At 48.0% G+C, this 19,971-nt stretch overlaps 1 protein-coding gene across 3 annotated transcripts in view; it reads right to left on the bottom strand.

The window, feature by feature from the left end:
• Positions 1 to 2,328: 2,328 nt before the first annotated feature.
• The window catches only part of LOC134945482 (syntaxin-binding protein 4-like), a 194,004-nt gene continuing 176,361 nt past the window's right edge, over positions 2,329 to 19,971 (bottom strand). For all 3 annotated transcript variants that reach the window (XM_063934802.1, XM_063934800.1, XM_063934801.1), the window contains exons 21-22: positions 3,398 to 3,455; positions 2,329 to 2,988 (exon numbers count right to left, since the gene is read on the bottom strand). In XM_063934802.1, the coding sequence (XP_063790872.1) occupies positions 2,871 to 2,988; positions 3,398 to 3,455 (176 nt within the window). In that variant the 3' untranslated portion in view covers positions 2,329 to 2,870. The remainder of the gene's footprint in view (positions 2,989 to 3,397; positions 3,456 to 19,971) is intronic.

Raw genomic sequence — 19,971 nt, 5'->3', positions numbered from 1 at the left:
CTCAGCGACATGCCACTGTCACTCCCATAAGATGCTACCTCTGGTGCGTCTTTTTAGCCACCCCGTTACCACCCTACCTCTGCCCAGGAGGACCCATATACTGCCTATACCATTCTTTGTACGTGAATCAGTACTGCATCTCTCACCATTGTGCAGACAGAAACCATTGTTCCCTGCGTCCAACATCACCGCTGCATCTGATTCGGAATCAGGCCCTGTATTTGATCAGTATTCTGTAAACATTACTGCCTTTCCACTAGGCTCATGCCACATACTCACATATTTACATGCATCCTCACATTACATTATTTGCTTTCCAACTGAATCTATCCCTCCATCCACAGTACCACCAAGCAACATTCAAGGTAACAATGCAATGTTTAATTAAAGGATGTGCCCGCCATTTGTTGGTGTGTTTGACTAGGGTCAGAGTGCCTATTGCATTCATTCTTCAAATATGGTTACAAACAGCCGTATGGCGATACAGTGGATAGGTTACCTGTAGCCAACCATCAGCACAAGAGCTACCGCTCTACAATCACCCAGCTTAGGGGGAACTTTAAACTTTAAACACAGCTTCAACCAGGATTTAAATTAGAAGTAAGCCGCTAGCATGGGGGAGCAGCAGCCGCCAGCTTCTCCCTAAGAATCTAATGTCACTGATAGGCTGGGAATGTAGTGCTGAGCAATCATGTCATCGACCAGGGCTAAACTCCTAGACTGACATGGTGAAGCTGGAGGCTCTGCCCCCTTTCAACACACCCTGTAGCTATATGACCTCATAGTGTTTTCTTTTTATAGAGCTGTGACCATTCTAGTCACCAGGGCATGTAGAGTGGTAGTGTAGAGGTCATGGCCTAATTGTGGAGGCGTGGCCTCTCAGCCAGGGGCAGAATGGGGGAAAGGGGGTCAATCACTTCTACTGTCCCCCTCCGCAGAAGAGAGGCTACAGGACAGAAGTCGGGAGATCCCGGGTAATTAGAATACCCCCCCTCAGCACCACTGAGGGTTTATATATAGAACAGAAAGGTATAAGGTGTCTCAGCTACATGGTGACAGTCACTGGGGTAGTTCTTTTCTTGCAGGGAACTTTATTCATAAGGAATATACTGTAAGTTCGTTTGTATAGAGAAATCAGAGATAGCACAGTGTTTCATGTAAAGAGGCCTTTACATGGGTAAGTCCAAAATGATTTAGGCTGGGTACACATCAGACAATATGTCATCCTATCCCGCAGATCGGAGCGTCATATCGTCTCCTGTGTACCCATGATCGCCCGCTCCCACCAGCCACCAGGGTCATCCCATCTGCTGTTCTGCACATCAGATGGGACGTCCCAGCAACCGACAGCATGCATCTGAATGCCGCGCGGAAGTGTGTGTGTGTGGAGGGGGGGGGGGGGTGTTGGGCTGGTGGGGGAGGGGGGTGAGAGAGGTTAAGGTTAGGCTATGAGGAGGGTTAGTGTTAGGCACCCCAGGGGAGGATTAGGGTGCGGGGAGGTTAGGGTTAGGCACCCCAGGGGAGGGTTAGGGTGCGGGGAGGGGAGGTTAGGGTTAGGCACCCCAGGGGAGGGTTAGGGTGCAGGGAGGGGAGGTTAGGGTTAGGCACCCCAGGGGAGGGTTAGGGTGCGGGGAGATTAGGGTTAGGCACCCCAGGGGAGGGTTAGGGTGCGGGGCGGGGAGGGGAGGTTAGGGTTAGGCACCCCAGGGGAGGGTTAGGGTGTGGGGAGATTAGGGTTAGGCACCCCAGGGGAGGGTTAGGGTGTGGGGAGGGGAGGTTAGGCACCCCAGGGGAGGGTTAGGGTGTGGGGAGGGGAGGTTAGGCACCCCAGGGGAGGGTTAGGGTTAGGCACCCCAGGGGAGGGTTAGGGTGCGGGGAGGTTAGGGTTAGGCACCCCAGGGGAGGGTTAGGGTGTGGGGAGGGGAGGTTAGGCACCCCAGGGGAGGGTTAGGGTGCGGGGAGGTTAGGGTTAGGCACCCCAGGGGAGGGTTAGGTTGCAGGGAAGGAGGGTTATGGAGTTTAGGGATTGAAGATAGTATAATTACCAGTTAGGTGTCAGGATCCTGTGCGTCAGGATCCCGATACCATCCCCATGGTTGTTATGTGTACACGGCTTTAATATTTCCCATAATTATTGTAATATTAAGCTCAGTTTAACAGATCGTTAGATATTTTGGTGATTAAAGCTGTTTTAATATTATCATCGGTAGAATAAAATTTTTATGTTTTCTTTAAAAAAAAATCCTAATTAAAGTAAAGAAAAATATTTTTTTTAACACTATGAGAAAGTTCCTTAAGTCTCACCTCCAGTATAAAATAACGTGATACTTCAAGTAATAAAAAAGTTTATTCTCGATTTAAAACGAAAATGCGAAAGACTGGTCCAGTCATGCAAGGTTGAGAACCCCCCAGGCATGGCAGGGTTACAGTGTACAGCGTCACAGAATAATTTGTCCTGAGACATGACCGCGATCTGTGAGACGTGACCCGTCTCTTGTGCTAGTAGATGATGTCACTGATCCTGGTGTGAACAGCTTTTCCTGTGATTAGAAACTAGTATGAAACAAGCTAAGAAGGATGAGAATAAAATGACGGCCTTCAGTGATATTACTGCGTCTTTCTGCGTCATTGCATTCTGTGTAATAACACAAGTCTTTTCCTGGTTTATCTCACTCATTGGAAGAAGTAGTTATACGTTTGTCCTGCGCTGTAAGCAATAGAGCAGCAGTTTTGTCGAGTTCACAATCTCTCCGTTCCTTTACAGGGACCCGCTTTGGGAAACATAACTGTAAGTATCCCTCCAGCGACCATCTCCTCGCCCCTCTCATACGTCCATGCCGTTGTGCCACACTGTCCCAGCCAGGGCTCTCCTACTTAGGCCTGTCCTTTGACGCTTTGGCCGGGTACAGTTGCTCTTCACTGTGGCTCAGGCTGTGTGTTGAAATCGGGGACGGCGGTGAGGGCCAGCTCACGTTCTCGCTGGAGGATCTGTTGGAAGTAAAATCTAGATTACGATATGGAAGTGGCAGGAATATATGTGGGAAAATCTGAGAAATGTGACTGGTGAGTAGAGATCTTATGGCTGTAAAATATAAACTGAAGCTGTATTATAAGGAGTAACGTGTCAACTGCTGCAAAATTGACAGTTTTTTGGCAATTACGCCCGGGTTCTGTGACCTGTTTAATAGCAATCAGTCTGACCTCTTTATATGGTCATTGGCCCAGGCTTGTAATATTTGTTTTTGTTGCAGTCGGGGTTTAATTATTCCCATTATACTGTTCTCTAATAAGGAATCGCAGGTAACTTAACTTCAAAAATGGGTTCCCACAGAACAGCATATGGAGAGAGAGGGTTACAATGGTAATCCCATCCGTCCAGTGTTACACCAGCACTCACCCTGCTTGGCATGACCCTCTGTTGTGCCTGTGGAAATCGCCATAGGAGAACGGACAGGCTGAAATGACAAACACAATGGAGCTCTCAGAACAAATATGTCTAGGCCAGGGCAGTATAGGAACATTGGAGTATGCTGCATGGAATTGGTGATATAACTGGTGTGACGAGACTATATAGATGTATGAGGGTGCAGAAGCCTCAGATCACAACTCTGTGCTGTTGGGTGGACCCAGCTCCTTCTACTATCTAGAAACATACAATGAAACATAGAATTTGACGGCAGATAAGAACCACTTGGCCCATCTAGTCTGCCCCTTTTTTTTTACCCCTCCCGGTGTGTCTACCCTGTTGCATATCTTTGTAACATCTGCAAAAAGGCATACTTCCCTTCAATACCATTTGCAATGTCACCAACAAAGATATTAAAGAGAACTAGTCCAAGTACAGATCCCTGGAGTACTCCACTGGTAACACTGCACTCCATTTACTACAACTGTTTCCTATCCTGCAACCAGCTTCTTATCCATTTAAATGTTTTATAATCCACCCCTATGCTTTCAAGTTTATTTAGCAGTCTGCGATGTGGGACAGTGTCAAATGCCTTACTAAAGTCTAGATATGCTATATCTACAGCTCCCCCTTGATCTATTATTTTCATCACAGAGTCAAAAAAGTCAATAAGATTTGTTTGGCATGATCTCCCACCAGTAAATCCATGCTGTTTTGGATCCTGTAAGTTGTTTGATTTAAGATATTCCACAACTCTTTCTTTTAATAGTTTTTCCATTACTTTCCCTACTACTGATGTAAGGTTTACTGGTCTGTAGTTACTTGCTTCTTCCTTGCTTCCACTTTTGTACAGTGGAACTACATTTGCTCTTTTCCAGTACTCTGGAATGGCACCTGCATTTAGTGACACGTTAAATAATTCTGTTAATGGTGCCACTAGCACATCTTTTAGCTCTTTTAGCATCCTTGGCAGTGGCGTAAGTTTGACCCAGTTGACCGGAGGCAAGGAAAATATTGGTCCGCCCACCCGGATGACGGGACCGGACCGGCGCAGCCAGGCATGGGGAAGACGCCAGGGGGTGAGTGCACCTATATAAGGTGATGTTTTTGCACTGTATTGTTATCCTGATGAAGGGGTTAAATACCCCGAAACGTTGATTGTTTCACTGCAGTTTTTGCACTAAATTTGTTTTGCTGCTTGAAGTCTCTGAGTGCCGCCTCGTTTTTAATGGATGAATATGGGGGTAACACCCTAGTGGAAGGCACCAGCAGCAAGTTAGCCCAGGGGGCGGACCGAGTGCCTGCGTTCTGTGTGTGATATATATATATATATATATATATATATATACAGGCAGAGGGTCCACACTCACGTTTGGGTATACACAATGCTGGGGTGACATCCAATGAGGGAAAAATCCCACTCCAATACAGTTCCAAATTAGTGGAGCACTCACCAGTCTTCAAGTAGAAACAAGTTTATTCAAGCCATCAGTAGCAAACAATTTATGTCGACGTTTCGGTCATAGTTCTGACCTTTGTCAAGAACTCTGCCGGATTCTGCGGGAGACACCCGGTTTTTCGAGTAGTCCCCCACAGCCCCGGAAGAGTGGGCACACCTCCCGCATTCTGCCCACTTCCTAGTGAAGTGGGCAGAATGTGTAGAAAGACACAGCAAAATCGCGGACTGGTGGAGGGGGTGGAGCCGAATGATGCGATTATGTGCTAATCGCGTCATTTTAGCTCCTCCCCCTATGCAAATATTAACCAACTGCAGACTTTTCCTGGCGAGTAGGCGGGGCTTAATGATGTCATTATCTCAGCTCCGCCCTCATCACCGCACACCTGCTTCTCCTCTCCGGGCATCTCCCGGAGAGGAGATTTGAAATGTCGGTAAGTATGATATATATATATATATATATATATATGTATAAATATATATATATATATACACACACACATTTGCTCCTGCATAGCAAGCCTGCAGATTCTAACTATATGTAGCTACCACAAAACCATTGCAACTAGGCAGATCTATGTAGGGGTCCAGCCACACTTTAACATAGATCTGCTCAGTCACTCTCAATGCTGATTATTTCTCTGACAAGTAATTTGCAAGTGTCATATCCAGGATTAGAACCCACAAGCTTTTACACTGGAAGCATGCACCTTACTGATGGAGATATGTGCTCTTGCACAGGAAGTGTGAGAATTCTAACTATATGAAGTTACTTGTAATTGTCAGAGAAATAACTTCATATAGTTAGAATTCTCATGCTTCCTTTATAGGAGTAAATAGCTTCATCAGTAAGTTGTCTGCTTCCAGTGTATTTATCAGTTTCCATAAACAGCCCTATACTGGCTCAACTAGGACTCTAAACTTTAGCAAAGCAAATTTTGATAAGATGAGGGTATTTTTCAGGGATATTGAATGGGAAGGTTTGTTTTTAGGAAAAAATACTACGGAGAAATGGGAGGTACTAAAATTCCTGCTAGCTAAAAATACACTCAAATTTATTCCTACGAGCAGCAAAAAAAGGAATAAAAATCATAAACCGATGTGGCTTAACAAAAAGATTAAGGAACTTATGGGCAGGAAAAGGCGAGCATTTAAAAAATACAAATCTGACGGGGAAGCAGAGTCATTTCAGCACTATAAGGAATGTAACAAAATATGCAAAAAGGAAACAAGAGCGGCTAAAGTAGAAACTGAAAAACTAGTAGCAAAGGAAAGCAAAGTGAACCTCAAAAAATTCTTTAAATACATTAATCGCAAGAGATTAAAGAAGGAGAGTATAGGCCCTTTAAAAGACAAGTTGGGAGTCTTAAGCAAAAATGATAATGCCATAGCGGACACACTAAATTAGTTTTTTTCAACAGTATTTACTAGAGAGGACCCAATTCAGGGACTAACATATAATCTCAATAATGAGAATATCCCACTGATAGGTACTTATTTAAGCGAGGAAGTAGTCTGTGACCGATTAAAACATTTAAAGATTAATAAGTCACCAGGTCCCGATGGTATTCACCCAAGGGTTCTAATGGAGCTTCATTCTGAACTTGCAAAACCGCTATTTTTGATCTTTAAGGATTCAGTAATATCAGATATGGTTCCCAAAGACTGGCGTATAGCGGAAGTAGTGCCTATATTCAAAAAGGGAAGTAAAGCTGAACCAGGTAATTATAGACCAGTTAGTCTTACATCTATAGTGGGGAAAGTATTGGAAGGAATTCTAAGAGATAGTATTCAGAAGTTCCTTGAAGTCAATAAGGTCATTAAAAGGAATCAACATGGGTTTATGAAGGACAGATCCTGTCAAACCAACTTACTTGGCTTTTATGAAACAGTAAGCGCAAACCTAGATCAGGGTAAAGAGGTGGATGTAATCTTTTTAGATTTTGCCAAAGCATTCGATACTGTACCACACATGAGACTTATCTACAAGCTACAAGAATCAGGGCTAGGAAGCACAATATGCACTTGGGTCAAAAACTGGTTAGATAATAGGGAGCAGCGCATTGTGGTTAATGGATCTTTTTAAACTTGGACTGAAGTTAAGTGGTGTGCCGCAAGGCTCAGTATTAGGACCGCTATTGTTCAATATTTTCATTAACGACCTAACAGAAGGTCTAGAGAGCATGGTGTCAATTTTTGCAGATGATACCAAATTGTGTAAAGTTATAAATGCGGAGGAGGATGCTGAGTCGCTTCAGAATGACTTAGTTAAATTAGAAGCTTGGGCAGCGAAATGGAGAATGCGCTTCAATACAGACAAGTGTAAGGTAATGCACTGTGGTAACAAGAACAAAAATAACACCTGCCTACTAAATGGGGTAAAATTAGGGGATTCTGTACTGGAAAAGGACTTAGGTGTCCTCATAGATGGCAAACTAAGCAGTAGTACCCAAAATAGGACTGCAGCAAAGAAGGCTAATAAGATATTAGCATGCATAAAACGGGGAATTGATGCTAGGGACGAGAGTATTATACTCCCGTTATATAAATCACTTGTGAGGCCACACCTTGAATACTGTGTACAATTCTGGGCACCTTACTACAAAAAGGATATCCTGGAGCTAGAAAAGGTTCAAAGGCGGGCGACCAAACTAATTAAGGGTATGGAGACGCTGGAATACGAGGAAAGGCTTGCAAGACTAGGCATGTTTACACTGGAAAAGAGGAGATTAAGAGGGGACATGATCAACATTTACAAATATATAAAGGGGCAATATACAGATCTTGCGCAGGACCTGTTTTTGGTTAGATCAACACAGAGAACTCGTGGACACTCGCTCAGGTTAGAGGAGAGGAGATTCCACACAATACGGCGTAAAGACTTTTTTACGGTAAGGACGATACGTGTTTGGAATTCCCTGCCTGAGGGAGTTGTAATGGCCAACTCAGTCAACACCTTTAGGAATGGGTTAGATAAATTCCTAATGGATAAGGATATCCAGGGTGACGGGGCATAGTCACGCACTATGGTTATTATAAAAAAGAGGGGTTAATCGGAACGGCAGTCAGCAACTTCAGTCAAAATTTTATACAAAATAATCGTGCATAGGAGACCACAAATAGGTTGAACCCGATGGACAATTGTCTTTTTTCAACCTTAGATACTATGTTACTATGTTATAATAAAGAGGGTGTGATTTGTAATGTGTAGTGACTAGTGGGGAAGTCGGCTACGGAAGAGATACCGGCTGCTGTCAATTAACTTAATTGATTAATGTCGCTGAACACACGGAACAGGAGGAGAGGTGCCCCCCCTCAAAGCAGGAGCCCGGCGGCAGCTGACTCCGTTGCCTCCCAGAGTTCTGCCTCTGATCCTTGGGTGTATCCCATCTGGTCCCATTGATTTATCCACTTTTAGTTTTGAAGGTTCCGCTAGGACCTTCTCCTCTGTAAATGTACTTTCATTTACCTTATTTTTATGAATGTTCTTGCAACTTAACTGTGGCCCCTTCCCTTCTCCTTCTAATACTGAGCAAAAATAATTATTTAGGTGATCAGTTATTGCCTTGCCTCCCTCCACCAAATGCTCACTCTCTGTCTTAAGTCTTATTATTGCTCCATTTGATTTTCTCCTTTCACTTCTATACTTAAACATTTTTTTTGCCCCCTTTATCTACTGACCGGGCCATTTTCTCCTCAGCTTCTGCCTTTGGGGCTCATTCCGAGTTAATCGCTAGCTGAATTTGTTCACACCACAGCGATCAGGCTAAAGATTGGCAGTTCTGCGCATGCGGAGCAATGCGCACGCCCGACGTACGGGCACAACGAATGATGTAGTTTTGTACAGGGTCTAGCGATGCATTTCAGTCGCACTGCTTGCCGCAGAGTGATTGACATGAAGTGGGCGTTTCTGGGTGGCAACTGACCATTTTCAGGGAGTGTACGGGAAAAAACGCAGGTGTGCCAGGAAAAACGCAGGGGTGGCTGGGCGAACGCTGGCTAGCGAGCGATCAACTCAGAATGACTCCCTTTGTCTGATCACTTTCTTAGCATCCTTCCGTCTGTCAAGATACACCTCTTTGTCGTTATTATTTTGAGTCTGTTTGTATTTCATAAAAGCCATCTTTTTTGCTTTCACACTAGTTGATACTTCTTTTGTGAACCACACTGGCTTCCTTTTCCTGGTGCTTTTCCTAACCCTTTTGATACAAAGGTCTGTTGCCCTTAGTATTGCACTTTTTAGTTTTTCCCACCTCTCCTGCACTTATTCTAAGTCCCCCCAGTCCGCCAATGAATCACTTAAACATCTCATTTTTGCAAAGTCAGCATTTCTAAAATCCAACACCTTTGTTCTTGTGTGACAGGAGAAAGACAGATAGAAAGTCCACAGTCAGGAAACTTGATAGAGGGGATGGTAGAGATATAAATGTTTAAAAATTATCTTATACTTGCCAGGAAAGGAAGGGGGCTGGGGGAGGGGGGGGAGACTGGGCACTTCTTGTCATTAGGCCCTACAGTGTGCAGCGCTGCCTGTGTCCCTACTCCCGCTGGCAGCGCCGCTTGTGTCCCGCTGGCGGCCGGCACTGCCTGTGTTCATACTCCCGCTGGCGGAGGCGCCTGTGTCCCCTCACCCACCGCCGCCGCTGCTGCTGCTGATTGTTCCTATAAGGGCCTGGCTGCAGGGGACTGTGAAGCTGTTGCTGTAGCCGGCGGTGGGTCAGTCTGCAGGAAGATGGGGCAGCTGTGTGTACATGGAGGAGCAGGACACTACCAAGAGGACTCGGAGCGCTGCCCTGAATGGTAAGTATCTCTCTCTCTCTCTATCAATTCTATCTACCACAATGTGTAAAAAGGGGACGCTGTCTGCCATAATGTGTAAAAAGGGGACACTGTCTGCTGTAATGTGTAAAAAGGGGACGCTGTCTGCCATAATGTGTAAAAAGGGGACGCTGTCTGCCATAATGTGTAAAAAGGGGATGCTGTCTGCCATAATGTGTAAAAAGGGGACGCTGTCTGCCGTAATGTGTAAAAAGGGGGACGCTGTCTGCCATAATGTGTAAAAAAGGGGACGCTGTCTGCTGTAATGTGTAAAAAGGGGACGCTGTCTGCTGTAATGTGTAAAAAGGGGACGCTGTCTGCCATAATGTGTAAAAAGGGGATGCGCATAATGTGTAAAAAGGGGACGCTGTCTGCTGTAATGTGTAAAAAGGGGGACGCTGTCTGTCGTAATGTGTAAAAAGGGGACGCTGTCTGCCGTAATGTGTGAAAAGGGGACGCTGTCTGCCGTAATGTGTAAAAAAGGGGACGCTGTCTGCCGTAATGTGTAAAAAAGGGGACGCTGTCTGCCGTAATATGTAAAAAAGGGGGACGCTGTCTGCCATGTGTAAAAAGGGCACGCTGTCTGCCATAATATGTAAAAAAGGGGACTCTGTCTGCCGTAATGTGTAAAAAAGGGGAGACTGTCTGCCGTAATGTGTAAAAAGAGGACGCTGTCTGCCGTAAGGTGTAAAAGGGGCTCTACCTGGTGTAGTGGCGCTACTGTGCGGCGTAATTTGAATAATGGATAATAATGAATAATGTGCACCATTATATGAATTGGTATTATTTTGTGGCCACACCCCTTTCCTGTGAAGCCACACCCCTATAACCCCTACGCCGGGTTTGCGTTAAGGGGGGGGGGCGCCGATGCCGTTTCTTGCACACAGCGCTAAAATGTCTAGTTACGGCACTGTTGCCCCGATCCCGTCAAATTTGGGAGTCTGTCAGATGTTCCAGGTGAGCAGGCAAGTAAGTATTGTCTGCGAACATAGGCTATCCCTTTCCTAACAGTGGCCAGTGGCATAACTACTGCCCCCGCTGTGGCTTGGGGGCGCAGGGCTGCGGGGGCGCCGCCACTGATTTAGCACAGATTGACATGCGGACGAGCGTCCGCATGTCAATCTGCTGTCTCCTCTCACTAACCCTCCGCTGCTGTGATGGAGGGACACGGAGGGCACAGCGCACGCCTCTTCTGTGTCCCTCCTGGGTCTCCGGCGGGTCTAATAAATGAAGTGCCGTTCGTGAGCTCTGATTGGCTCCCGAACCGGCACTTCCTTTAACAGACACGTCAGAGACCCAGGAGGGACACAGGAGAGGCGCGCTCTGTGCCCTCCGTGTCCCTCCATCACAAAACAGCGGGGGAGCGCGGGGGGGGGGGGGATTTAACTGGCACTGGGGGAGCATATTCGGGGGAGGGGGAGCATATGTGGCACTGAGGGGGCATATGTGGCACTGGGGGGGGGGGGTATATATGTACCTGGCACATGGGGGGGCTATATTTGGCACTGGGGGCATGTGAGTACCTGGCACTGTGGGGGAATATCTGGCACTGGGGGCATATGTGGCACTGGGGGGGTATATGTGTACCTGGCACATGGGGGGCTATATTTGGCACTGGGGGCATGTGAGTACCTGGCACTGTGGGGGAATATCTGGCACTGGGGGCATATGTGGCACTGGGGGGTATATGTGTACCTGGCACATGGGGGGGGGGCTATATTTGGCACTGTGGGCATGTGAATACCTGGCACTGTGGGGGAATATCTGGCACTGGGGGCATATGTGGCACTGGGGGGTATATGTGTACCTGGCACATGGGGGGGGGGGCTATATTTGGCACTGGGGGCATGTGAGTACCTGGCACTGTGGGGGAATATCTGGCACTGGGGGCATATGTGGCACTGGGAGCACAGCCCTAGCAACAAGCACTACCCCCTAGTAACGAGCATGACACCCAGTGCAGGAAACCCCTGGCAACGAGCATGACACCCTGAGCATGAAAACCCCTGGCACCGTGCATGGAACCAAGAGCATGAAACCCCTGGCAACGAGCAGGTAATTTAAAAGTAATTAGAAGCCTTACTGTAGGACTTAATGTGTAATGGGCATTACGGCGTGTGGCATAATGTATCACGGACATTGCGGTGTGTGTCATAATATGTCACAGGCATCACGGGCATTGTGGTATGTAGTATAATGTCTCAGGGGCATTGCAGTGTGGCATAATGTATAACGGGCATTGCAGTGTGTGGCATAGGGTATAACGGGCATTGCGGTATGTGTCACAGGCATTACGGTGTATGGTATACTATATCACGGGCATTGTGATATGTGGTATAATGTCTCAGGGTCATTGCAGTGTGTGGCATAATGTATCACGGACATTGCGGTGTGTATCATAATGTGTCAGGCATTACGGTGTGTGTTGTATACTATATCACGGGCATTGTGGTATGTGGTATAATGTCTCAGGGTCATTGCAGTGTGTGTCATAATGTGTCACAGGCATTGAATGTGCTATAATGTATCAGGGGCATTGCAGTGTGTGGCATAATGTATCACGGACATTGCGGTGTGTGTCATAATGTGTCACAGACATTGTATGTGCTATAATGTATCAGGGGCATTGCAGTGTGTAGCATAATGTATAACGGGCATTGGGATTTCTGCCATAATGTGTCACAGGCATTACGGTGTGTGGCATAATGTGTCGGGGGCATTACGGTGTGTGCATATTGTGTCATGGGCATTATTGTGTGTGGCATATTGTGTCATGTGCATTATTGTGTGTGGCATAATGTCTAAGGGCCATTGCAGTATGTGGCATAATGTAAACTGGGCATTACTATAAGGAGGAAAAATGACAAATAATGTAAGGGGCATGAATCAGGATTATTTTTCTTTCCTGTGGTGGCCAACATCTGGGCGTGCAGGTTGCAAAACTGGGGTATAAGGTAGTCTTTTCCTGCAATGCCACGCCCCTTTATGTAAAGCCATGTCCATTTCAACTAAGCCACGCCCCCTTTTTGTGGCGAGCGCATGTCTGTCCCTTTACTAGTGCCAATTATGGGGGATGGGGGGGGGCGAAGAATTTTTTGGCTTGGGGGAGAAAAATTTCTAGTTACGCCACTGACAGTGGCCCAGATTTATCAAGCCTTGGAGAGTGATAAATTGCACGGTGATAAAGTACCAACCAATCAGATCCTAACTGTCATGTTACAGACTGGGGGGCAGATGTACTAAGCCTGAAAAGTGATAAATATCACAGTGATAAAGTACCAGCCAATCGGCTCCTAACTGTCATTTTTCAAACACAGCCTGTAATATGGCAGTTAGGAGCCGATTGGCTGGTGCCCCCTGGGTTTGAAAAATTACAGGAGATGATTGGTTTGTGCTTTATCACAGTGGAATTTATCACTCTCCAAGGCTTGATAACTCAGGGCCATTGTGCCATATCTAACTGTGGCTTTGGCCTAAGAGAAGCCTGTTATATGTTGGGGGATTGCTTTTTCAGGCAAATCATCCCTTCTGCAGATTGACAATAAAATGTACTTGATACTTGGATACTGGGCTTCAATTAGAGGAGAGGGACAGACTGACTAATGATACTAACAAGCACAGAAAAAAATAAGAATTTACTCACCGGTAATTCTATTTCTCGTAGTCCGTATTGGATGCTGGGAACTCCGTAAGGACCATGGGGAATAGACAGGCTCAGCAGAAGACTGGGCACTCTAAAGAAAAGATTAGGTACTATCTGGTGTGCACTGGCTCCTCCCTCTATGCCCCTCCTCCAGACCTCAGTTAGGGAAACTGTGCCCGGACGAGCTGACATTACAAGGAAAAGAAATTTGAATCCAGGGTAAGACTCATACCAGCCACACCAATCACACCGTACAACTTGTGATAACCTTACCCAGTTAACAGTATGAACAACAACTGAGCCTCACTCAACGGATGGCTCATAACAATAACCCTTATTTAAGCAATAACTATATACACGTATTGCAGAAAGTCCGCACTTGGGACGGGCGCCCAGCATCCACTACGGACTACGAGAAATAGAATTACCGGTGAGTAAATTCTTATTTTCTCTGACGTCCTAGTGGATGCTGGGAACTCCGTAAGGACCATGGGGATTATACCAAAGCTCCCAAACGGGCGGGAGAGTACAGATGACTCTGCAGCACCGAATGAGCAAACACAAGGTCCTCCTCAGCCAGGGTATCAAACTTGTAGAACTTTGCAAATGTGTTTGAACCCGACCAAGTAGCCGCTCGGCAAAGCTGTAAAGCCGAGACCCCTCGGGCAGCCGCCCAAGAAGAGCCCACCTTCCTTGTGGAATGGGCTTTTACTGATTTTGGATGCGGCAATCCAGCCGCAGAATGAGCTAGCTGAATCGTGCTACAGATCCAGCGCGCAATAGTTTGCTTTGAAGCAGGAGCACCCAGCTTGTTGGGTGCATGCAGGATAAATAGCGAGTCAGTTATCCTGACTCCAGCTGTTCTGGAAACATATATTTTCAAAGCCCTGACTACGTCCAGTAACTTGGAGTCCTCCAAGACCCGAGTAGCCGCAGGCACCACAATAGGTTGGTTCAAATGAAACGATGATACCACCTTTGGGAGAAATTGGGGACGAGTCCTCAATTCTTCCCTGTCCATATGAAAGATCAGATATGGGCTTTTACATGACAAAGCCGCCAATTCCGACACACGCCTAGCCGATGCTAAGGCCAACAGCATGACCACTTTCCACGTGAGATACTTTAGTTCCACGGTCCTAAGTGGCTCAAACCAGTGGGATTTCAGGAAATCCAACACAACGTTAAGATCCCAGGGAGCCACTGGTGGCACAAAAGGGGGCTGAATATGCAGCACTCCCTTAACAAACGTCTGAACCTCAGGCAGTGAAGCCAGTTCTTTTTGAAAGAAGATGGATAGGGCCGAAATCTGGACCTTTATGGACCCCAATTTTAGGCCCATAGTCACCCCTGACTGTAGGAAGTGCAGGAATCGACCCAGCTGGAATTCCTCTGTAGGGGCCTTCCTGGCCTCACACCAAGCAACATATTTTCGCCATATACGGTGATAATGCTTTGCTGTCACGTCTTTCCTAGCCTTTATCAGCGTAGGAATAACTTCATCCGGAATGCCTTTTTCAGCTAGGATCCGGCGTTCAACCGCCATGCCGTCAAACGCAGCCGCGGTAAGTCTTGGAACAGACAGGGCCCTTGTTGCAGCAGGTCCTGTCTGAGAGGCAGAGGCCATGGGTCCTCTGTGCGCATTTCTTGCAGTTCCGGGTACCAAGTCCTTCTTGGCCAATCCGGAACAATGAGTATTGTTCTTATTCCTCTCTTTCTTACTATTCTCAGTACCTTGGGTATGAGAGGAAGAGGAGGAAACACATATACCGACTGGTACACCCACGGTGTCACTAGGGCGTCCACAGCTATCGCCTGAGGGTCTCTTGACCTGGCGCAATATCTTTTTAGCTTTTTGTTGAGGCGGGACGCCATCATGTCCACCTGTGGCAGTTCCCATCGCTTTGCGATCTGTGTGAAGACTTCTTGATGAAGTCCCCACTCTCCCGGGTGGAGGTCGTGTCTGCTGAAGAAGTCTGCTTCCCAGTTGTCCACTCCCGGAATGAACACTGCTGACAGTGCTTGCACGTGATTCTCCGCCCACCGAATAATCTTTGTGGCTTCCGCCATTGCCATCCTGCTTCTTGTGCCGCCCTGGCGGTTTACATGGGCGACCGCCGTGATGTTGTCTGACTGAATCAGGACTGGCCGGTTTTGAAGCAGGGGCTCTGCTTGACTCAGGGCGTTGTAAATGGCCCTTAGTTCCAGTATATTTATGTGTAGAGAAGTCTCCAGACTTGACCACAGCCCTTGGAAGTTTCTTCCCTGAGTGACTGCCCCCCACCCTCAGAGGCTTGCATCCGTGGTCACCAGGACCCAGTCCTGTATGCCGAACCTGCGGCCCTCGAGAAGGTGAGCACTCTGCAGCCACCACAGAAGAGACACCCTGGCCCTTGGGGACAGGGTGATCAGCCGATGCATCTGAAGATGCGATCCGGATCACTTGTCCAACAGATCCCACTGAAAGATCCTCGCATGGAACCTGCCGAAGGGAATGGCTTCGTATGAAGCCACCATATTTCCCAGGACTCGCGTGCAGTGATGCACCGATACCTGTTTTGGTTTCAGGAGGACCCTGACCAGAGATGCTAAGTCCTGGGCCTTCTCCACCGGGAGAAACACCTTCTTCTGTTCTGTGTCCAGAATCATGCCCAGGAAAAGCAGACGCGTCGTAGGAATCAGCTGCGACTTTGGAACATTCAGAATCCAGCCGTGCTGTTGCAACACTTCCTGAGAGAGTGCTACGCTGATCAACAACTGCTCCCTGGACCTCGCCTTTATGAGGATATCGTCCAAGTACGGGATAATTATAACTCCCTTCTGCCGAAGGAGTATCATCATTTCGGCCATTACCTTGGTAAATATTCTCAGTGCCGTGGACAGGCCAAACGGCAACGTCTGGAACTGGTAACGACAGTCCTGTACCACAAACCTGAGGTACTCCTGGTGAGGTGGGTAAATGGGGACATGCAAGTAAGCATCTTTGATGTCCAGCGACACCATAAAATCCCCCTCTTCCAGGCTTGCAATAACCGCTCTGAGCGATTCCATTTTGAACTTGAATTTCTTTATATAAGTGTTCAAGGATTTTAAATTCAGAATGGGTCTCACCGAACCGTCCGGTTTCGGTACCACAAACATTGTGGAATAGTAACTCCTTCCCTGTTGAAGGAGGGGGACCCTGACAATCACTTGCTGGAGGTACAGCTTGTGAATTGCCGCCAGTACTACCTCCCTTTCCATGGGGGAAGCTGGCAAGGCTGATTTGAGGTAACGGCGGGGGGGAGTCGCTTCGAATTCCAGCTTGTATCCCTGAGATACAATTTGTATAGCCCAGAGATCCACCTGTGAGCGAACCCACTGGTTGCTGAAGTTTCGGAGATGCGCCCCCACCGCACCTGGCTCCGCCTGTGGAGCCCCAACGTCATGCGGTGGACTTAGTGGAAGCAGGGGAGGACTTTTGTTCCTGGGAACTGGCTGCATGGTGCAGCTTCTTACCTCTACCCCTGCCTCTGGCAAGAAAGGATGCGCCCCTGACCCTCTTGCCTTTTTGGGAACGAAAGGACTGCATTTGATAATACGGTGCTTTCTTAGGCTGTGAGGAAACCTGAGGCAAGAAAGTCGACTTTCCAGCTGTCGCTGTAGACACGAGGTCCGACAGACCGTCCCCAAACAATTCCTCACCCTTATAAGGCAAAACCTCCATGTGTTTTTTAGAATCAGCATCTCCTGTCCATTGCCGAGTCTATAAGACCCTCCTAGCAGAAATGGACATAGCATTAATTCTAGAGCCCAGCAGGCAAATGTCCCTCTGAGCATCCCGCATATATAAGACGACGTCTTTGATATGGCCCAGGGTTAGCAAAACAGTATCTCTGTCGAGGGAATCTATGTCGTCTAACAGAGTATCTGTCCACGCTGCTACAGCACTACACATCCAGGCTGAAGCAATAGCAGGTCTCAGTAGAGTACCAGAGTGTGTATACACTGACTTCAGGATAGCTTCCTGCTTTCTATCCGCAGGCTCCTTTAGGGTGGCCGTATCCTGAGACGGCAGGGCCACCTTTTTAGATAAGCTTGTCAGTGCCTTGTCCACCCTAGGGGATGTTTCCCAACTTAACCTGTCCGTTGGCGGGAAAGGGTACGCCATCAGTAACCTTTTAGAAATCACTAATTTCTTATCAGGGGAACTCCACGCTTCTTCACACAATTAATTTAATTCATCAGATGGGGGAAAAGTCACTGGCTGCTTTTTCTCCCCAAACATATAAACCCTCTTGGTATTAACAGGGTTAATCTCAGAAATGTGTAATACATCTTTCATTGCAATAATCATGTATCTGATGGCCTTGGTCATTTTAGACTGTAAATGTGCCTCATCATCGTCGACACTGGAGTCGGACTCCGTGTCGACATCTGTGTCAACCATCTGAGATAGAGGGCGTTTATGAGCCCCTGATGGTTTCTGAGTCGCCTGGGCAGGCGCAGGCTGAGACCCCGGCTGTCCCAAGGCTGCAGCGTCATCAAACCTTTTATGTAAGGAGTTTACATTGTCATTTAAGACCTTCCACATATCCATCCAATCAGGTGTCGGCCCCGACGGGGGCGACACCACACTTATCTGCCCTTGCTCCGCCTCCACGTAACCTTCCTCATCAAACATGTCGACACAGCCGTACCGACACACCGCACACACACAGGGAATGCTCAGACTGAGGACAGGACCCCACAAAGTCCTTTGGGGAGACAGAGAGAGAGTATGCCAGCACACACCACAGCGCTATATAACACAGGGATTCTCACTGATAATAAGTGATTTACCCAATAGCTGCTTTATATGTCTTATTTGCGCCTAAATTTATGTGCCCCCCCTCTCTTTTTAACCCATCTTGTACCTGGATACTGCAGGGGAGAGCCTGGGGAGCTGCTACCAGCGGAGCTGTGAAGAGAAAATGGCGCTGGTGTGCTGAGGAAGAAGGCCCTGCCCCCTCAGTGGCGGGCTTCTGTCCCGCTTTCTGTGTGAAAAAATGGCGGGGGTTTTTACATATATACAGTGCCAGACTGTATATATGTATTTTTATGCCAAAAGGTACTTCAATTGCAGCCCAGGGCGCCCCCCCCCCCCCCCAGCGCCCTGCACCCTACAGTGACCGGAGTGTGTAAGTGTGCTGGGAGCAATGGTGCACAGCTGCAGTGCTGTGCGCTACCTTAATGAAGACAGGAGTCTTCAGCCGCCGATTTCGTCATCTTCAAGCTTCTGTTCTTCTGGCTCTGCGAGGGGGACGGCGGCGCGGCTCCGGGAACGGACGATCGAGGACAGGTGCCTGTGTTCGAACCCTCTGGAGCTAATGGTGTCCAGTAGCCTAAGAAGCACAAGCTAGCTGCAAGCAGGTAGGTTTGCTTCTCTCCCCTTAGTCCCACGTAGCAGTGAGTCTGTTGCCAGCAGAAGCTCACTGAAAATAAAAAACCTAATAAATACTTTCTTTACTAGTAAGCTCAGGAGAGCCCACTAGGAGCACCCAGCTCTGGCCGGGCACAGATTCTAACTGAGGTCTGGAGGAGGGGCATAGAGGGAGGAGCCAGTGCACACCAGATAGTACCTAATCTTTTCTTTAGAGTGCCCAGTCTCCTGCGGAGCCCGTCTATTCCCCATGGTCCTTACGGAGTTCCCAGCATCCACTAGGACGTCAGAGAAAACAGTGTTATTCATATCAGCAGTTCATTCTATGCAATTATACGTAGCAGCTGATTGGTTGCCATGAGCAACTACTGGCTCACTTCACACTTTTCATTACTTCATGATAAGACCTTGGGGGTCATTCCGAGTTGATCGCAGTGCAGAGATCAGGCAGTGCGCCGGCGCATGGCAGCCGTCATTGCTGGGCGGGAGGGGGTTGTACGGCGGCATTGAGCCGCCATTTAGGGGGAGCGGTCCGGCCAACGCAGGTGTGGCCGGACCATTTGGGGGGTGGGCCGCGGCGGCTGCGTGATGTCACACACATCTGCTGCGGGCCGGGGATCGACGAGTAGCTACCGCAGAGCACGCTAAAGCTGCGCTGGTCGGGAGCTACTCTTGAAATGCAAAGGGCGGGGGGGGGGGGGGGGCACTGACATGTGGGCGGACTAGCCCTGTGCAGGCTGTCCCCCAGCATGTCAGTGTGAATGATCATAGCTGTGCTAAATTTATCACAGCTACGATCAACTCGGAATGACCTCCTATGGTCCTAATTCAGAGCTGATCATAGATGTGCGGAAAAACGCACATCTACAATCACAATCTCTGACAAGCGGGGGTCCGCTCCACATGCCAGACCCTGTTTCCTGCCCGCAGAGGTGCAAAGGCATCACTCTTCGGTGATGCTTTCGCACCTGGTGAGTAGCTCCCTGCCTATGCCGCCTAGCTGCTGGCTTCCCACCATGTTTTGGTAGCAGCGGCTGTGTGTGACATCACGAAGCCACTGCAACCCATCCCCCTCAACTCCATTTGAACTCCTCCGGCACGCCCCGTGACTGCCTCTGTCTGTCAATCAGGCAGAGGCGATCGCACCAGTGAGATGCCTTCGCATGCACACACCTCACTGGGCTTCAGCCTGCGATCGCTGCCGCTGCAGCAACCAGGTATGAATTAGGCTCTATGTTTCCATGTGA

Source organism: Pseudophryne corroboree, chromosome 7 (genome assembly GCF_028390025.1).
Source record: "Pseudophryne corroboree isolate aPseCor3 chromosome 7, aPseCor3.hap2, whole genome shotgun sequence".
NCBI classification, from domain to species: domain Eukaryota; kingdom Metazoa; phylum Chordata; class Amphibia; order Anura; family Myobatrachidae; genus Pseudophryne; species Pseudophryne corroboree.
Note: the sequence above shows the minus strand (reverse complement) of the source record. Positions and strands in the feature narration are given on the sequence as shown.